This window comes from Balaenoptera physalus (genome assembly GCF_965194825.1).
Source record: "Balaenoptera physalus genome assembly, chromosome: 1".
NCBI classification, from domain to species: domain Eukaryota; kingdom Metazoa; phylum Chordata; class Mammalia; order Artiodactyla; family Balaenopteridae; genus Balaenoptera; species Balaenoptera physalus.
In genome coordinates, this window is record NC_138882.1 from 154,765,700 (window position 1) to 154,785,388 (window position 19,689).

At 39.7% G+C, this 19,689-nt stretch overlaps 1 protein-coding gene across 1 annotated transcript in view; it reads left to right on the forward strand.

Moving 5' to 3' along the window:
- Positions 1 to 12,215: 12,215 nt before the first annotated feature.
- The window catches only part of AGBL4 (AGBL carboxypeptidase 4), a 1,388,494-nt gene continuing 1,381,020 nt past the window's right edge, over positions 12,216 to 19,689 (forward strand). The window contains exon 1 of the mRNA XM_082431251.1: positions 12,216 to 18,665. Within this exon, the coding sequence (XP_082287377.1) occupies positions 18,107 to 18,665 (559 nt within the window). The 5' untranslated portion in view covers positions 12,216 to 18,106. The remainder of the gene's footprint in view (positions 18,666 to 19,689) is intronic.

Sequence of the window (19,689 nt, forward strand, 5' to 3'; positions counted from 1 at the left end):
GAGACTTCCTGGCTCCACGTAATATCAAATAGCGGAAGCTCTCCCAGAGATCTCCATCTCAACACTAAGACCTAGCTCCACTCAACAACCAGCAAGCTACAGTGCTGGACACCCTATGCCAAACAACTAGCAAGACAGGAACACAACTGCACCCACTAGCAGAGAGCTGCCTAAAATCTTAATAAGGTCACAGACACGCCCAAAACACACCACCAGACACAGTCCTCTCCACCAGAAAGATAAGAGCCAGCCTCATCTTCCAGAAAACAGGCACTTGTCCCCTCCACCAGGAAGCCTACACAACCCACAGAACCAACCTTAGCCACTGGGGGCAGACACCAAACACAACGGGAACTACGAACCTGCAGCCTGCGAAAAGGAGACCCCAAACACAGTAAGTTAAGCAAAATGAGAAGACAGAGAAACACACAACAGATGAAGGAGCAAGGTAAAAACCCACCAGACCAAACAAATGAAGAGGAAATAGGCAGTCTACCTGAAAAAAAGAATTCAGAATAATGATAGTAAAGATAATCCAAAATCTTGGAAATAGAATAGACAAAATGCAAGAAACATTTAACAAGGACGTAGAAGAACTAAAGAGCAAACAAACAATGATGAACAACACAATAAATGAAATTAAAAATTCTCTAGAAGGAATCAATAGCAGAATAACTGAGGCAGAAGAACGGATAAGTGACATGGAAGATAAAATAGTGGAAATAACTACTGCAGAGCAGTAAAGAAAAAAGAATGAAAAGAATTGAGGACAGTCTTAGAGACCTCTTGGACAATATTAAACACACCAACATTCGAATTATAGTAATCCCAGAAGAAGAAGAGAAAAAGAAAGGGACTGAGAAAATATTTGAAGAGATTGTAGTTGAAAACTTCCCTAATGTGGGAAAGGAAATAGTTAATCAAGTCCAGGAAGTGCAGAGAGTCCCATACAGGATAAACCCAAGGAGAAACACGCCAAGACACATATCAATCAAACTATCAAAAATTAAATACAAAGAAAAAATATTAAAAGCAGCAAGGGAAAGACAACAAATAAAATACAAGGGAATCCCCATAAGGTTAACAGCTGATCTTTCAGCAGAAACTCTGTAAGCCAGAAGGGAGTGGCAAGACATATTTAAAGTGATGAAAGGGAAAACCTACAACCAATATTACTCTACCCAGCTAGGATCTCATTCAGATTTGACGGAGAAATTAAAAAGTTTACAGACAAACAAAAGCTAAGAGAATTCAGCACCACAAAACCAGCTTTACAACAAATGCTAAAGGAAGTTTTCTAGGCAGGAAACACAAGAGAAGGAGAAGACCTACAAAAACAATCCAAAACAATGAAGAAAATAGTAATAGGAACATACATATGGATAATTACCTTAAATGTAAATGAATTAAATGCTCCCACGAAAAGACATAGACTGGCTGAATGGATACAAAAAAAAGACCCATATATATGCTGTCTACAAGAGACCCACTTCAGACCTAGGGACACATATAGACTGAAGGTGAGGGGATGGAAAAAGATATTCCATGCAAATGGAAATCAAAAGAAAGCTGGAGTAGCAATTCTCATATCAGACAAAAGAGACTTTAAAATAAAGACTATTACAAGAGACAAAGAAGGACACTACATAATGATCAAGGGATCAATCCAAGAAGAAGATATAACAATTGTAAATATTTATACACCCAACATAGGAGCACCTGAATACATAAGGCAAATGCTAACAAACATAAAAGGGGAAATCGAAAGTAACACAATCATAGTAGGGGACTTTAACACCCCACTTTTACTAATGGACAGATCATCCAAAATGAAAATAAATAAGGAAACACAAGCTTTAAATGATACATTAAACAAGATGGACTTAATTGATATTTATAGGACATTCCATCCAAAAACAACAGAATACACTTTCTTCTCAAGTGCTCATGGAACATCCTCCAGGATAGATCATATCTTGGGTCACAAATCAAGCCTTGGTAAATTTAAGAAAACTGATATAGTATCAAGTATCTTTTCTGACCACAACGCTATGAGACTAGATATCAATTACAGGAAAAAAACCTGTAAAAAATACAAGCACATGGAGGCTAAAGAATACACTATTTAATAACCAAGAGGTCACTGAAGAAATCAAAGAGGAAATCAAAAAATACCTAGAAACAAATGACAATGAAAACACGACGACCCAAAACCTATGGGATGCAGCAAAAGCAGTTCTAAGAGGGAAGTCTATAACAATACAATCCTACCTCAAGAAATAAGAAACATCTCAATAAACAACCCAACCTTACACCTAAAGCAATAAGAGAAAGAAGACCAAAAACACCACCAAATTTAGCAGAAGGAAAGAAATCATAAAGATCAGATCAGAAATAAATGAAAAAGAAATGAAGGAAACAATAGCAAAGATCAGTAAAACTGAAAGCTGGTTCTTAGAGACGATAAACAAAACTGATAAACCATTAGCCAGACTCATCAAGAAAAAAAGGGAGAAGACTCAAGTCAATAGAATTAGAAATGAAAAAGGAGAAGTAACAATTGACACTGCAGAAATACAAAGGATCATGAGAGATTACTACAAGCAACTCTATGCCAATAAAATGGACAACATGGAAGAAATGAACAAATTCTTAGCAAAGCACAACCTCCCGAGACTGAACCAGGAGGAAATAGAAAATATAAACAGACCAATCACAAGCACTGAAATTGAGAATGTGATTAAAAATCTTCCAACAAACAAAAGCCCAGCACCAGATGGCTTCACAGGCGAACTCTATCAAACATTTAGAGAAGAGCTAACACCTCTTCTTCTCAAACTCTTCCAAAATATAGCAGAGGGAGGAACACTCCCATACTGATTCTATGGGGTCACAATCAGCCTGATACCAAAACCAGACAAAGATGTCACAAAGAAAGAAAATTACAAGACAATATCACTGATGAACATAGATGCAAAAATCCTCAACAAAATACTAGCAAACAGAATCCAACAGCACATTAAAGGGATCATATAACATGATAAAGTGGGGTTTATCTCAGGAGTGCAAGGATTCTTCAGTATATGCAAAACAATCAATGTGATACACCATACCAACAAATTGAAGGAGAAAAACCATATGATCATCTCAATAGATGCAAAAAAAGCTGTTGACAAAATTCAACACCCATTTATGATAAAAACCCTCCAGAAAGTAGGCATAGAGGGGACTTACCTCAACATCATAAAGAACATATATGACAAACCCACAGCCAACATCGTTCTCAGTGGTGAAAAACTGAAACCATTTCCACTAAGAACAGGAACAAGACAAGGTTGTCCACTCTCACCACTAGTATTCAAGATAGTTTTGGAAGTCTTAGCCACGGCAATCAGAGAATAAAAAGAAATAAAAGGAATCCAAATCGGAAAAGAAGAAGTAAAACTGTCATTGTTTGCAGATGACATGATACTATACTAGAAAATCCTAGAGATGCTACCAGAAGACTACTAGAGCTAATCAATGAATTTGGTAAAGTAGCAGGATACAAAATTAATGCAAGAAATCTCTTGCATTCCTATACACTAATGATGAAAAATCTGAAAGAGAAATTAAGGAAACACTACCATTTACCACTCAACAAAAAGAATAAAATACCTAGGAATAAACCTACCTAAGGAGACAAAAGACCTATATGCAGAAAACTGTAAGATACTGATGAAAGAAATTAAAGATGATACAAATAGATGGAGAGATATACCATGCTCTTGGATTGGAAGAATCAACATTGTGAAAGTGACTATACTACCCAAAGCAATCTACAGATTCAATGCGATCCCTATCAAACTACCACTGGCATTTTTCACAGAACTAGAACAAAGAATTTCACAATTTGTATGGAAACACAAAAGACCCTGAATAGTCAAAGCAATCTTGAGAAAGAAAAACGTAGCTGGAGGAATCAGGCTCCTGGAATTCAGACTATATTACAAAGCTACAGTAATAAAGACAGTATGGTACTGGCACAAAAACAGAAATATAGATCAATGGAACAGGATAGAAAGCCCACAGAGAAACCCACACACATATGGCCATCTTATCTTTGATAGAGGAGGCAAGCATATACAATGGAGAAAAGACAGCTTCTTCAGTAAATGGTGCTGGGAAAGCTGGACAGCTACATGTAAAAGAATGAAATTAGAACACTCCCTAACACCATACAGAAAAAAACCCTCAGAATGGATTAAAGACCTAAATGTAAGACCAGACACCATCAAACTCTTGGAGGAAAACATAGGCAGAACACTCTATGACATAAATCACAGCAAGATCCTTTTTGACCCAGCTCCTAGAGAAATGGAAATAAAAACACAAATAAACAAATGGGACCTAATGAAACTTAAAAGCTTTTTCACAGCAAAGGAAACCTTAAACAAGACAAAAAGACAACCCTCAGAATTGGAGAAAATATTTACAAATGAAACAACTGAGAAAGGATTAATCTCCAAAATTTACAAGCAGCTCATGCAGCTCAATATCGAACAAACAAACAACCCAATCCAAAAATGGGCAGAAGGCCTAAAGAAACATTTCTCCAAAGAAGATATACAGGTTGCCAACAAACACATGAAAGAATTCTCAACATCATTAATCATTAGAGAAATGCAAATCAAAACTACAATGTGATATCATCTTACACCGGTCAGAATGGCCATCATCAAAAAATCTACAAACAATAAGTGCTGGAGGGGGTGTGAAGAAAAGGGAACCCTCATACACTGCTGGTGGGAATGTAAATTGATACAGCCACTATGGAGAACAGTATGGAGGTTCCTTAAAAAACTAAAAATAGAACTACCATATAACCCAGCAATCCCACTACTGGGCATATACCGTGAGAAAACGAGAATTCAGAAAGAGTCATTTATCACAATGTTCCTTGCAGCTCTATTTACAATAGCCAGGACATGGAAGCAACCTACGTGTCCATCGACAGATGAATGGATAAAGAAGATGTGGCACATATATACAATGGAATATTATTCAGCCATAAAAAGAAACGAAATTGAGTTATTTGTAGTGAGGTGGATGGACTTAGAGTCTGTCATACAGAGTGAAGTGAGTCAGAAAGAGAAAAACAAATACTGTATGCTAACACATATATATGGAATCTAAAGGAAAAAAAGGTTCTGAAGAACCCAGGGACACGACAGGAATAAAGATGCAGATGTAGAGAATGGATGTAGAGAAGACACGGAGAGGGGGAAAGGTAAGCTGGGACAAAGTGAGAGAGTGGCATGGACTTATATACACTACCAAATGTAAAATAGATAGCTAGTGGGAAGCAGCTGCAGAGCACAGGGAGAGCAGCTTGGTTCTTTGTGACCACCTAGAGGGGTGGGGTAGGGAGGGTGGGAGGGAGATGCAAGAGGGAGGGGATATGGGGATATATGTATACATATAGCTGTTTCACTTTGTTATAAAGCAGAAACTAACACACCATTGTAAAGCAATTGTACTCCAATAAAGGTGTTAAAAAAAAAAAGAAAAAGAAAAAGATTACCTACCTCCATATGGCTTTCTTTCAAAACAGATGTTAATCATCTAGTTTAAACCATGTAAATTCCTCATGTCAGATTTCACTGTGTGTATTTGTATGTTTACTGTTTTTATTCTGCCACAGAAACTAGTATTTGAGAAATAAAGTTTGCCCAGGAATGGCTGTATCAGATGTTTGAGATTTAGATACTTTGGCTTGCCCACATTGGTAAGGTTTAGGGAAATGCAATTGTGGTAAACCAAGTTGCTTTTATTCACGACTTCCTCATGTTTTCTTTATTTCTACTCATTACTGCACCTTTATTAGCAGTTTGAAACAGATTTTTCCTTTTGTGTCTTGTTAGTTTTATCTTCCCAGAACTTGTTGTAAGGAAGTAAATTGCAGATTTCACTTTGATTTTGCTTCCCTGAACTTCAAAGTTAATATTCCCTCAGAGAGAAGCTTAGATTCTAATTTTTTATCTCAAGAAAAATTATACAGGCAACATATTTGAAGTAGCATGGCGGAAAAATCTAAAAGAAGAAATGAATGCATGAGTTTTCCTTTTAAAGAAGGTACAGATAAGAAAGTAGAAGAAGGAAGGAAAAAACAGGGCTATATGAAGAGGACAGGCCCCCTCAAGCTTTCAGTGGCAAATCTAACAAACTTTTTTTTTCTTTAGGATAAAAATTATTTTGAAGTAAAAATGGGAACTGACTATGATTTTCAAGGCAAGGAATAGAAAACTATTCTTCCCATAGTTTTTCTTCTAAAAAGAGTGAGCTCATACCAGCTCTTTGAAAATATCTTAAAAGATAACATTCCCTCTGTCCCACAGAAATACTGCTTTTATTTGGTAAAAGCAAAACCAGAGAGGGGAAGCATAACTCCCCACTCCTTAAGTGTGGACTGCACATGGTGACTTCCTCCAACGAGTACAGTACAGAAAGGGGGAAAAAGAGTAAGTTTACGATGGAGAGAACTGACAAATACTACCTCAGCCAGGTCATCAAGATCAACATCAATGTCATAAATCATACTGACAGCATATGCCTTTGATATTATGTGATGAAAATGGCAATTTACCTCTGTTATCATCTTCCCCAAAACCCATAACCACTGTCTAATCATGAGAAAAATATCAGACAAATTGCAATAGAGGGGCATAATTTTGAATAATGTTCTCCAAAACTCTCAAGGTCATCAAAAACAGGGAAAGTCTGAGAAAATGTTATAGCTAAGAGTAGCTTAAGGAGACATAACTAAATGTAAAGTGGTATCCTACATGGGATCTTGGAAAATAAAATGGACATTAGGTAAAACAAAGGAAATCTCAATAAACTCTGGACTTTAGTTAATAATAGTGTATCAAGGGAATTCCCTCTGGTCCAGTGGTTAGGGACTCTGTGCTCTCATTGCCAAGGGTGCGGGTTCAATCCCTGGTCAGGGAATTAAGATTCTGCAAGCCGTGCTGTTTGGCCAAAATAAATAACTAAATAAACAACTTCATACATCTTTATAAAAAAAATAATAGTGTATCAATATTGGTTCATTAATTGTAACAAATGTACCATGCTAATATAAGAACTTAATAATAGGGGAGACAGGGTGTAGGGTATATGGAAACTATTCTATTTTCTCAGTTTTTCTGTAAATTTAAAACTATTGTAAAAATTAAATCTATTTTTAAAAAAATAACAAATAAAAATGCTTAGAGGGTCATCTGAAGGGCTTCCATGGGAATTTAGTTGAACACAGAAACAATGGAAGTTACCTAATAATCTCTAACATTTGCAGTGCTTTCTGGTTTAGGAAATGCGTTAATATATACAAAATCATTTAATTTCTAAATAATCTAGTGAAGTAGATACAATTAATTACTCCTATTTTATGGTTAGGAAAAATGGAGCTTACAAAGATGAGGTGACTTGCTGAGAATCAAAAGCTGATCGTGCTCTAGTTTCAATGATGTTTTCATCACATCCCAGTTACCTTTCTATTTACTGTCCCTGAATATTAGCAACAAAGGATAACAAAAGCAATAACAGCTCTAGTGTCTTAATGGTTAATGAACTTAAGCCAAATGATTCATTCTTAAACTTTTTCCTATTTGCCCTCAAAAGATATTTATCTAAGATCTTCACTTAATCATTGGTTAGTGGCATCTTATCAGGAAAGTCAATGAGTTGTGTTTGTCTTTGACAAGGATACAGAGTGTGTTACCACTGAGGGTGGATGGTAATGTGCATGGGCAGTAGTTTACTTCTTGTCAGAGAGCTTTACCTTTTAGTTTTGCACAGTTTAGGAATCTGACCTCTGCTCAAGGCTACTTTAAACATCTCACTTGGCTTTTCAGAGTTTGCTGATAATAGATGGTGTTCTCTACTTTGAACTGGGGAAGTGTTCAAAGACCAGTGATGGTCTGGGGATCCTTTACAAAGCATTCCAGCTGCGGTAGCCATATGCCACTCCATGTGCATGTATTGTGTGGGTATTGTTCTGCAGTGTTTCACAGCATGCCCGCTCTTGCTTTTGGATTACAGACTCCTTGGGGTATGGATATGTTTTTTATTTGGACCATTTTACCTGCTACAAAGCAACACGTACCCTTTCTCCCTCCAAACACACAGGACATGTGGATCTTAAATTGGCCATTGTAGGAGCAAGGAAATACACATATGTGAAACGACATCTTTTGCAATCGGTTTATTGTGGGACATCTGCCAAGACACATATAGCAACAACAGCAATGATTGGATATTAGTAAATACATCTATGTGAGATGAACTCACCGTACAGAATCTGTCTTTAAGCCCATTATAAGCTGCCTTATAATTATGGGCCTTGTTGGATGTCCAGAAGGGTAGCTGACCTGGGTGTCTGCCAGATCTTAGTTGGGGAGTGGGTGTAGGCGGGAGATGAACAGGTCACACACAGAGAATTTTAAAGAAGTCTCTCCCATTTAATGTTGCTTTTAACTTCTCATATTGCTGGAAACTCTGTTGGAAGGAAAGTCCAGATTATTCTGATCACCTTTGGGAGCATTTAGAAAGAGGATGTTTTTAGCAGCTTTGGGGCTCAAATCATTTATAAGGCTTCAGGGACTACACTCAACTCCTCCAACCACAGATAAGCCATTTTCTCCTGTTCACCTTATTGTTGAGTCATCCCGGATTACCTACAGCTTCCTGAGTATTCAAGCTGTGTTCTCTTACCCTCTGCTCCTCACATCACTTACTGTTTCCTTTACCTAGGATCCTCCCCTTCTTCCCTACTTGCCCTTCAAAACTCAGCTTATTTTTTACCTTCCTCTGAGGAAATCTCCTTTGATCATACTGTCTTTCAAGTGCAAGTTTAGGTTAGGTGCACCTTCTTTGTACTCCCCAAATACATGTACACAGAACTATCATAGCTTTTGTTTTGTTTGTTCATTCATTTATTTAGTCATTCATTCAAAAATGTTTATTAAGTATCTACTATGTGTCGAAAGCTGTTTTACCTGCTGATGATAACAGCAGGGCAAAAAACAGGTAAGGTTCCTGCTCTCATAGAAGTTATAGTGGGGAAATAGTCAATGAATAAGTAGGCAAATAATTAAATAAATTTTATGATTTTAGATATTAAAGGGAAAAAGCTGGGTAATGTAATAATGAGTGACTGAAGGTGGGGGTTATTTTAATTGAGTGGTTAGGGAGGGTTCCTGTGAGGAGGTGACATTTGAAAAAAGACCTGAATGAAGCAAATGATATGAAGTTATGAGGGAAGAGCAGCCCCAGCAGAGGGGAACAATGAAGGCTGTGAAAGGGAAACAAGCTTGAGGTATTTGAGGAACAGAAAGGAGCTTGTGTGGCTGGAGCATGGTGAGTGAAGAGGAATGGGGTAGGAGGTGAGATTGGAAAGGCAGGGCTAGCCAGGTGATGTTGGACATTAAAGGCCAAGGAGAGAACTTTATGTGTTGGTAGAGCCAAGATTTGTACCTAGACTTACTGTACTCTAAATCTTGCGCCTATCATATTGCCTATACCTATCATATTCTATAATACAGTGATGGGAAGTGAAACCTTTAGGCTGTTCAAAAATATGTAATTAAATGTACTAAAATTTAATACAAATGTTTTGGGAAAAATTAATCATATTTATTAATCAGGAAAGAAATATACAGTTTTAGGCTTAGTATTAGTCATTGATCTATTTTGGTCAACTCAGTGAGGATATAGGTTTTTATCAGGCTAAACTATTCTTGAAAACTGCTGTGCTTATAAATCAGAGAACATCTCAATTCCAATTCCAGATTTATAACACTAATTGTATATTCAGCTTTCTTTTTGCATATTTTATGAAAAAAAGTCATGGCCCAGTGTTTCATTACATAGCCATAAATTTCCAGATAGTTCTGGGGTATATATACTTTCATACACAATTTCAGGGATATTTTTACTGGACATAGTTACATTTCATATTCGTCACTTCCTCTTAAAACTAATAGAAGAGATGCTTATTAATTTGGATACATCCTAAGATTTGCACTCCAACAGCAATTCTGGAAATTTAGGCTTATTGGCATCATAATCTGTGAATCTCTTCTGAAATTGTTACTCCATTTCTACCATGTAACTCTGTAACTCTAAAATTTGTTATTCTTTTGAGCACTGGAAAATAAGTTTCCGTGGCCTCATGTTCAAACTAAATGTCTTTACTTGAACAAGTCAGCAACAGCCTTGGTTTATTCCCTACAGTTTCAAGCTCAGTGTGTTTAGATGTTTGTCACATCAGAAAGTCCAATCTTAATGACACTGGGGGACCTAGCAAAATGGGTGTCATAGAGTCTTTTAGCTCCAAGTTTTAAATTTTCTTTCTTTCTTTTTTTTTTTTTAAAAGATTGATTGATTGATTGATTGATTGCTATGTTGGGTCTTCGTTTCTGTGCTAGGGCTTTCTCTAGTTGCGGCAAGCGGGGGCCACTCTTCATCGCGGTGCGCGGGCCTCTCACTATCGTGGCCTCTCTTGTTGCGGAGCACAGGCTCCAGATGCGCAGGCTCAGTAGTTGTGGCTCACGGGCCTAGTTGCTCCGCGGCATGTGGGATCTTCCCAGACCAGGGCTCGAACCCGTGTCCCCTGCATTGGCAGGCAGGTTCTCAACCACTGCGCCACCAGGGAAGCCCCTTAAATTTTATTTCTTAAGTAAGTTTCTAATAATCAAGCCACCTGATGTCATTAAATAGGTTTCCATACCCTACTTTGTCTCTTTCAAATATCCCCAAAATAGGTATCAGTTAAGGCATAAGCATGAAGAACATTGGAGATCTTCATCTGTACTTTCATTAAATCACAGAGAACTCAGCACATTTAGTTCATACCACACACTCTGAAAGAGGTATGAAAGCTGGAGTGCACAACCCTTCTCTCCTAAAGGGATGAAAACAGTCTTCCCCCTTTTCTGCAGGTGCCCCATCTGTGACAAGTGCAGTTGGCTTTTCCACATTTAAACCAAACTTCTCAAGTTTCTTCTCAGCAGATGGTTAAGTTCTACCTGTTCATATGTCCTGGCTAATTGGGTAAAACGTTTTTTTTCCTGTAAATATCACAGCCAGAATGTTGGCGAGGGTATCATGTGACAGGTACTTGCATACCCTGCCAGTGAGAGCATAAAGGGATGCGGTCTTTAGGGAGGACAATTTATCAATATGTTTCAAGAGTCTTGAAAAGTTCATCCCCTCTGACCCAGTGACCTCATGTCTAGAAATCCAAACCAAAGAACTGATCAGAGATGACAAAGATATATATACAAGGATGTTCACTACAGCATTATTTATGACAGAAAAAGAAAGTAGGACTTGATTGACCTAAATATCCAAGAAGGGAATTGTTTAATTAGTTATTATGCATCCCTAAGATGGATATTTTGCAGCAACAGGAATAATGTTTTCAAAGAATACCTTGTAATATGAGAAAATTCTCATGGATTAAAATTAAGTGATAAAACTAAGGCATAAATATATTTTGTGAGATCTCAATTAAAAAATAAATTTATATATGGGTACAATGCATCCTCTAGTCCCATCTCCATTGGAGTGCCTAGGTACTAGGGGTTGGTGAGGTCTGATCCTTCTTGGACTACCCCGTCCTGCTAATCTCACCCAAATGAAGAGCTACATACAGTATACAAAGTTCTTTGAGGAGGTAGCTCTTAGCAAGGAGTGGGAGAAACAGACTGAAACCCATCCATTTTCAGCAGTCTCTTTTATGGAAGAAGTGAAGGTTTTCAGACTTGGTCCTTCAAAAAGAGGGTGGCCTTTGTGGGAATTTCCATCTTGGGACATCTTTCCCATCTCAATTTCCTTGACCTTTCTTCTTTAAACCCATCTTCTTCCAAATTTCCGTGGCCCATGATCTCATTCCCTTCTTTGGGAACTCTACTCCTCTCTCTGAAGGAGGACAATCTGTCCTCTGACCTTCTGTATATATCTGATTTGGGCAGTTTTCCCTCAGCTTCTACTCTTCTCAGTCATTGCCTATTCCTAACAGAAAGATATCACTACTGATTTCCTCATTAATTCACCCAAGAAATAATCATATCTCACCAAGGGTGTGTGTGTGTGACACTCATATTTCTTGGAGACAATCAAGATTTACCAAGGACACACGATCACTTCTATGTGTTTCTTTATGGTTTTATCACTCAAGTGTGTATTCCTAAACAATATAATTTAGTCGTGCACATTTTTAATTTAATATGTCCCCACAATTGGAAAGGGAGATATAAGAAAATAAGTTACAACTTAAGTGATAGGTACAATTAAAATGTATACACAATGTAGAGAGGTAGTACATTGCACTAAGTAAACGCACAGAATCCAGAGACAAGCTGGTTGGGTTCATATCCCAGTGTTGCCAATTATTAACTCTTTGAGCTTGACCAGTGTATTCAGATTCTCAGTGTTCATTCTTCTCCTTGGTAAAATGGCAATAATAATAATACCTATCTAAGTACATGGAAGGAAATGTACAATATATTTTTTAGGAAATAAAACAATTAGCTAAATGTTCAATTCAGGTAGAGTAAACCCTAAGAACCACAAATGGGAAAAAAAAAGGGAAGAAATGATTAAATTAAATAATGGGGCATAGACTTCCAATTGTCCCTCCATATTTCTCCTCCTCCTCCTCTTCACTAAATAGATCAGTTTCATGGGCATGTGACCTGTGCAGTCACACAGGGTGCAATACTCAGAAAGGCCCAAGATTAGTTTAAAGCTCTCCTGTTGCCATCTTGAAATTCTTAATAATTTTTGCACTGGGCCACACCAATTACGTATCCTTTCCTGATCTGGGCACACAACTGCCCATAATAGAGACTCATTTCTTCAGCTAGGAGTGTTTCTGTGAGCAAATTCTCTCAATGGGATATAAGTAGATTTGTATGTGCAACTTATAGAATGTGCCCTTAAAAGGCATTTCTCCTTCTTGCTGGCTGAAATATAACCTTAATGGCTGGAACTCCAGTAGTCATCTTGGACCAAAATGGAAACCATGCAAAGTGGAGCACCAAGATACACATAGTTTGACCCCTGACATTTAGAGTACAATAACAGCCCTGAACTATCTCAGAACTTCTTAAACTTAAGAAAGAAGAAATATTTTATCTTGCATAAGCCACTGGCATTTTGGGCTTTCCTGTAGCTTGTACCTGAATCTAATCCTAACTAATTGAAAGAGAGAAAGAGAGAGAGCAAGAGTGAGAGAGGGTGAGGGTGAGTGAGAGAGAGAGAGAGTTTCACAAAATTATAAGCTTTGAAAAGATCAGTAAGATAGATATATCTCTGTTAATACCAATCAAGAAAAAAATGGAAATAAACACAATTCGTAATAAAAACAAATAACTATAGACACAAGAGAGATCTTAAAAATTAAAAATATGAAAATTAAAAACATAAATGAAATTTATAGATTTCTGAAACATAAAATGTCAAAATTGGCTCCAGAAAAATACAAAATAATAATAATTAAATAATTAGAAATGATAATAAAAAATGTCCCTCCCCAAATTCTCTAGGCTCAGGTGACCCATTTTCTTTTCTTTTTTTTTTTTTTTTTGGCTGTGTTGGCTCTTCATTGCTGCATGCTGGCTTACTCTAGTTGCAGTGAGCAGGGGCTACTCTTCCTTGCGGTTTGAGGGCTGCTCATTGGGGTGGCTTCTCTTGTTGCGGAGCACGGCCTCTAGGTGTGCTTCAGTAGTTGTGGCGTGTGGGCTCAGTAGTTGTGGCTCATGGGCTCTAGAGTGCAGGCTCAGTAGTTGTGGCACATGGGCTTAGTTGCTCCGTGGCATGTGGGATCCTCCTGGAGCAGGGATTGAACCCGTGTCCCCTTCATTGGCAGGCAGATTCTTAACTACTGCGCCACCAGGGAAGTCCAACCCATTTTATTTTCTAACATAGATATAAACATTTAAAAAATAAAATAGCTAACTGAATCCAACAATGTATTAAAAAATAAACTGTGATCAAATAATATTTAACCCAAAAATGCAAAGATGTTTCAACATCAGAAAATCTATTAATTTGTTTTACTGCATTAAAGTAGAAAAAACACATGATTATGTTAGTAGTTGCAAAAAGAGCTTTCGATTTAACATTCAATATTTACGTGTAATTGAAAAACTTTGAAAACTTCTTTAGTTTGACAAAGACTTTGAGTCAAAAGTTACATTTAATGGAAAAACTTTAGATGTAGCACCTTTAATGTCAGGAAAAGACAAGAATCCCAGTTATAAACTACTTTTAAACACAATACTAGAGGCTCTGGCTAAAGTAATAATACAGGAAAAAGAAATATGTTAAAAGAATAGGAAGGGAAGAGACAACTATGGTTTTGCAGTTGATTTTTCTTATAGGTTAAAAAAGTCTGAAATAGTCAACAAACTGTTAGACATAATATGAGAGTTCACTGAATTTTACAATTTTAATATTAACTCATAAAAATCAATAGCATTTGTCTACATAAGGAAAGCAAGTATAAAAAAATTATAGAACATAAGATATTCACAATACTATAAAAGTTATGAAATATCTGAGAAGTACATTTTAAGTAGTATTGTCAGGGAAGACATCTCCAATAATATAACATTTGAGATGAGACCTGAATGAAGTAAGAGGCAGGCAGATATCTGAAAATAGAGCAGTCTGGGCTGAGGAAATTATAAGGATAATGACTTTGCACCGTTGATTTCTCTCTTCCTTTCAACATCAGAATATTTTCCTTTCTGTTGAGTTCAGTCATGTTCTAACTTTTAAATATTTTATTCAGGCTAACAAAAAAATCCCTAACTAACTCTTTTATAGCCTTAGCATAGGGCATTTTTTTTTTTTTTTAAATGAAAACTTAAGAACCAAATAAGAAAAGACTGGTAATATTTTTAGAAGGCCAAACCAACATAAGCAAAGCAGAAATATAAATGACAAGTTTGATTAAAAAATATTTTCATCTCTCTTCTGCCCACCCTACACTTCATCTGGCTCACCCCAGGTCACCCTTAATACTCAGCTCAAGGGTCATTTCCTCCAAAAATCCTTCCCTATGCCTACCAAGGGCATCTCTCTTTGATGCTCCTATACTTTTCTGAGCATGCCTGTCTCATTGCTCTTACCACATTTTTTTGAAACTGTAAACTGGATTTGTGTTAATCTTTTCTTCCTGATTAAATTGTAAACGTTAAGGGCATGGATTTTTGATGTGAAATTACATGATATAACATAGGTGAATTTCTTTGCACATTCCAGTCTTCCCTGGGTTTGCTACTTTCTGACTGTGTGACTCGTGTAAGTCACTTAAACTCTCTGAATCCCAGTTTCATCTTCTGTACAGGATGATGACATTTATGCCAATTTTACAACGAGAATTAAATAAGTTCGTACACGTGAGAAATGTGATTATAACTTGAATATCTCTTTCATTCCATACCACATCTAACTCAGTGCCAGGCTCATGGTAGGTGTCACTTAAAAAAATGTTTACAGAGGGAGTGGGTGAATCCTACAGGGAATATTTTTCCGAAGGAAGCAACCCTGGCTTTGTGGTAGGAGGGTGGCTGGCTGTGGAGGCAGAAACCACAGGAGATCTTTGGGGAAGGCAGACCTCCCAGGGACACTCTGAATGGCAGCATGGGAAAACCCACTCCCATGGCCCACGTAGGGGGCATTTCTATCCTACACCCCATGCTGTGCTATTTCACACAATAAAAGGGAAGTCTCTGGGGACTCCAGCAGGAATGCACTACTTCCTGAAGAGGAGCTGACACACAGGAGAACTAAACCTGGTCCTGTCAGTGCTGATTTTCCCAGGCATTTCATCTCCTCTGCTCAGTTGGCATTTATGTATCAGTACTGTCCAATAGAACTTTCTGCAGTGATAGAAATGTTCTATATATATGCTGTCCAATACAGTAGCTACTAACCACATGTAGCTATTGAGCACTGGACATGTAGACAATCTGACTAAACTGATTTTTAAACTTTATTTAAAATTTCAATTGAACAGTTCAGTTACATAGAAACATGTTTGTTGACTTTTCAGATTACCTTTGATGAGAACCTTCCATGTGTTTCATAAATTTGTGTAGATTATTTACTACACACCCTTTTGATTTTCCTGGCTCTAATCTACTCTCTATACAGCAACCAGCGCAGCTGACCAAATCCACGACCTGCTTAAAAACCGGCCAACGGGTTTCTACCCGTTACAGGATCAAGTCCCCCACATATGAGTTCTCCAAATCTGCCCTTACCTATTGATGTGGCCACTCCTGCCTTGGTCTTCACCTCACATACACTATCGTTTGCTTTGCCCATGCAGCTCCTATTGCCTCAACCATCGTTTCACACTGTATCCCTGTATTCTTTGCCCATCTTACTGCTACTTGCCCTTGAAGAGTCTGATCAGACACTCCTTCAGGAAGCTTTCCCTGAATATCCCTTCACTGATCCCCTCTATCGCAGGCTGGGTTGTGTGCTCATCCTCTGGGCTCCCACAGTCTCCCATGCTTTCTTCTATCAGAACACTGATCATGCTGGGTTGTAATTACTGATTAAATCTCTTTTCCCTTCTGGACTGTGAGCTCCTAAAAACATACGACAGTGTTAGAGTCACCTCTCCATCTCCAGCACTTACACAGAGTCTGCCTCAACAGAGAAATCAAGGGATGTTTAAGCGAATTATTCTAAAACATCCTAGGTTCTTTACTTCCTAAATTTATACTTGTCAAATGCATTTTAATCTATCACACCACTTGTGACTTAGAGAATTCTTTGTGGCAGGCAGGACCTTTGTCTCAGTTTGTTGGAAAAGGAAACTGAGGCTTAATGAGTATGTCAGCTACAAATTGGCACCTGCCATTGGCACTTGCCATCTACCTCTACAAGGATTAAATCATGTGCTGCTGCAACTGCTGACTTGCAACACCCCCTGAAAGGAGTTCAGGGTGGAGAGCAGAAATGAGGCCCTCTGTGCTCTAGGAAAAACTGGCAGAACAGGTCATCAGATAGTTAGATATTTTCAGGAGCCGATTTTATAAGCCCAATTCTTATATCTCATATCTAGAAAAGCACTAAAATCCTTCCTGGTGATGTCTGCTCCTCATGACTAGCAGTAACCTTCATGAGACTAGCAGAAACCTTCTGCATAAGTATGTGCTTGATTGCATGTACTCCTCCTTCACCAAAATCACATATATACTGACCTTCCCCCTGCTTCTTTGGAGCAGTTTCTCAGAGCTATCTGAGGTGCTGTCTCCTGGGCTATAGTTCTCATTTTGCCCAAAATAAAGCTTAACTCGCAACTCCCACCTTGCGCATTTTTTTAAGTAGACACATTCTTCAGGACTCAGCTAGGGTATCCACTCCTCTCTGAAGACTTCTCTGATTAGCCATCCCCCCCCCGCCCCCCTCCCCCCAACTTACAGTTCCATGGCTCTGCTCCTGTAGCACTTCAAAGACTAGTTAACCTATATCAAAGTCATTATCTCTTTTCCTTTCTCTGTGAGCCCCTGGAGGAGTAGGGGCCTACCTATCAAGGTATTTGGTAAAAAAATTAAGTGCTCAGTAAAACAGGTAAGAATGTGCAGGTGTGAACCTAGGAACAACTTTTCATTCTGTAAACATTTACTTGGCACCTCCTTTGTGTCAAGCACAATGCTGTATTATGGAGTATACAAAGATAAAGACACTGACCCTAGGTATAAGGGAGCTCCACTGTCAAGTGAGGAAAAGAGAAGTAAATAATGCATAAAGCATTGTAAGTGTTAGGACAGGAATGCACAGGGGACTGTGGGAGGACAGAGCAGTTCTGTAAAGAATAATGTTCCAGTTTGGTCTTAGAAGGTAGTGGCAATTCATCAGAGATGGGAAAGAGCATCCTAGTATACTGAGAAATAGACTAGCGAAAGGGAAGCCTTTTCTAGAGTTGGGGGCTGATGCGGTTGTACAGGGGCGATAAGGTCAACCCCGTTAGTCCTCCGCGTGTTTGGGGTGGGGTGGGCACATAATTATTGATTCTCAGGGCTTTTCAGTTGAAGATATGTTACTCAGCACCTCGATCAGGGACAGGCACACGGTGGGGAGAAGCGCTGGGAAATCAAAAAGCCTGTCCCAAGCTCCCAAAGTTGAGTACCAACCACAGAAGAGCCAGCCCAACCAGCTCTTCGGTCAGCTCGAGCACCCGCGTGCGCGGCAGGAGAGCGCGACCCCAGCAGACCTGGTTCCTGCGCCCCAGAGGCGGCCGAGCATGCTCAGTTGCCAGCACGCGGTGGCCAGGTTGCAGGGTAGAAGCGCAGCGGAGTCCCAGCCTTGCAGGCGCCTGTCCCGGGAGGGGGGTCTCGCGCAGAGGGGGCCTCGCGCCGAGGGGGCGGGGCCTCGGACGCACGCTAGCTCCCAGCCTGCCCCCCGCCACACGCCGGCCGTCCGCACGCCGGCCGCCCGTTGCCCTGGCAACCGTCGCGCCGCGTCTTCCGGAGGGAGTTCCTGTCAGCCCGCGGATCCCATTGCCCACTCCCCACTGCCCCCCAATTTTCGCGTGGGCTCAGAGGCGGAGGGACAGCAAAAAATGGCGGAGCGGAGCCAGACGGCGCCTGAGGCAGGTCGGTGGGGGCGGTCTATCGGGGAAGCGCTGAGGCTGCACGGCTGTCCTGGGCCTGAGGGGACAGCCGACTTGGGCATGGTGCTACTCCTGAGGAGGCCACCTCTGTGTTTGCGCGGTGGGGCTATGACCTCGGGGTCAGGGGTCAAGGGAGGAACGTGCCCCTCTGAGTGGCGGGCAGGCACCCTGGAGTCCAGGCGTCGCAGGGGTGTATGAGAGTGTGCACACTTTTGAGTGAGCATTGGCTGAGAAAGGGCTGGGACCCCACGGAAGACGCCGGACTCCCCTCCTGAGGGGCACCTGTGATGGGGGCTGATTGTAGGGGGTAGGCTGCGTCATGGGGGGGTTGTACACAGTCGTGTGGGAATATGGGAGGGTTCCCTAAAGGGGCATGGTTTAGGGGAGAGGGGCTCTGATTCTGAGGAGGCAGGTGTAAGTAGGAGTGTTACTTTAGTATCAGGCAGTGCCATGGAAGAGGGATATACGAGTATTTGTGCTTTGGGGAATTGTAGTGCCTGAGGGTCACCCCTGGTCACAGAGGAAGTATACAAATCCTCATATGGGTCCTTAAGAGGACAAAAGGCTTGAGGGGACACCCAGTCCTTTAGAATCCTACCAAAGGAGGCTATATGGGTATATATGGGATCAGTGGGTATATATGGGATCAGTGATCTTGAAGGTCATTTAGAATCAGAAAGGGGTGCATGTTCACATATCTGTGGGTGAAAGGTAGTCTTTAAAGTGCAAGGAGACTAACAGGCAGGGAGACCTAGGATCCTGTTCCTGAGGGGGCAGCCTTGTGAGTATGCCTGGGCTTGGAGAGATAGTGACCTAAGTGTCTTACAGGGTCATAGAAGAGAGCAAGTGTTTTTACAGTTCTGTGTATGTGGGAGGGAGTTTGTCCCTAAAAGGGTCTGGGAACTGCAGAACTGGAGCATCAAAGTGATATCCGTGTGTGTGTGTGTGTGTGTGTGTGTGTGTAGAAAAGCAGTGGCTTTGGAGATATGTGTGGTGGTGGGTGATGG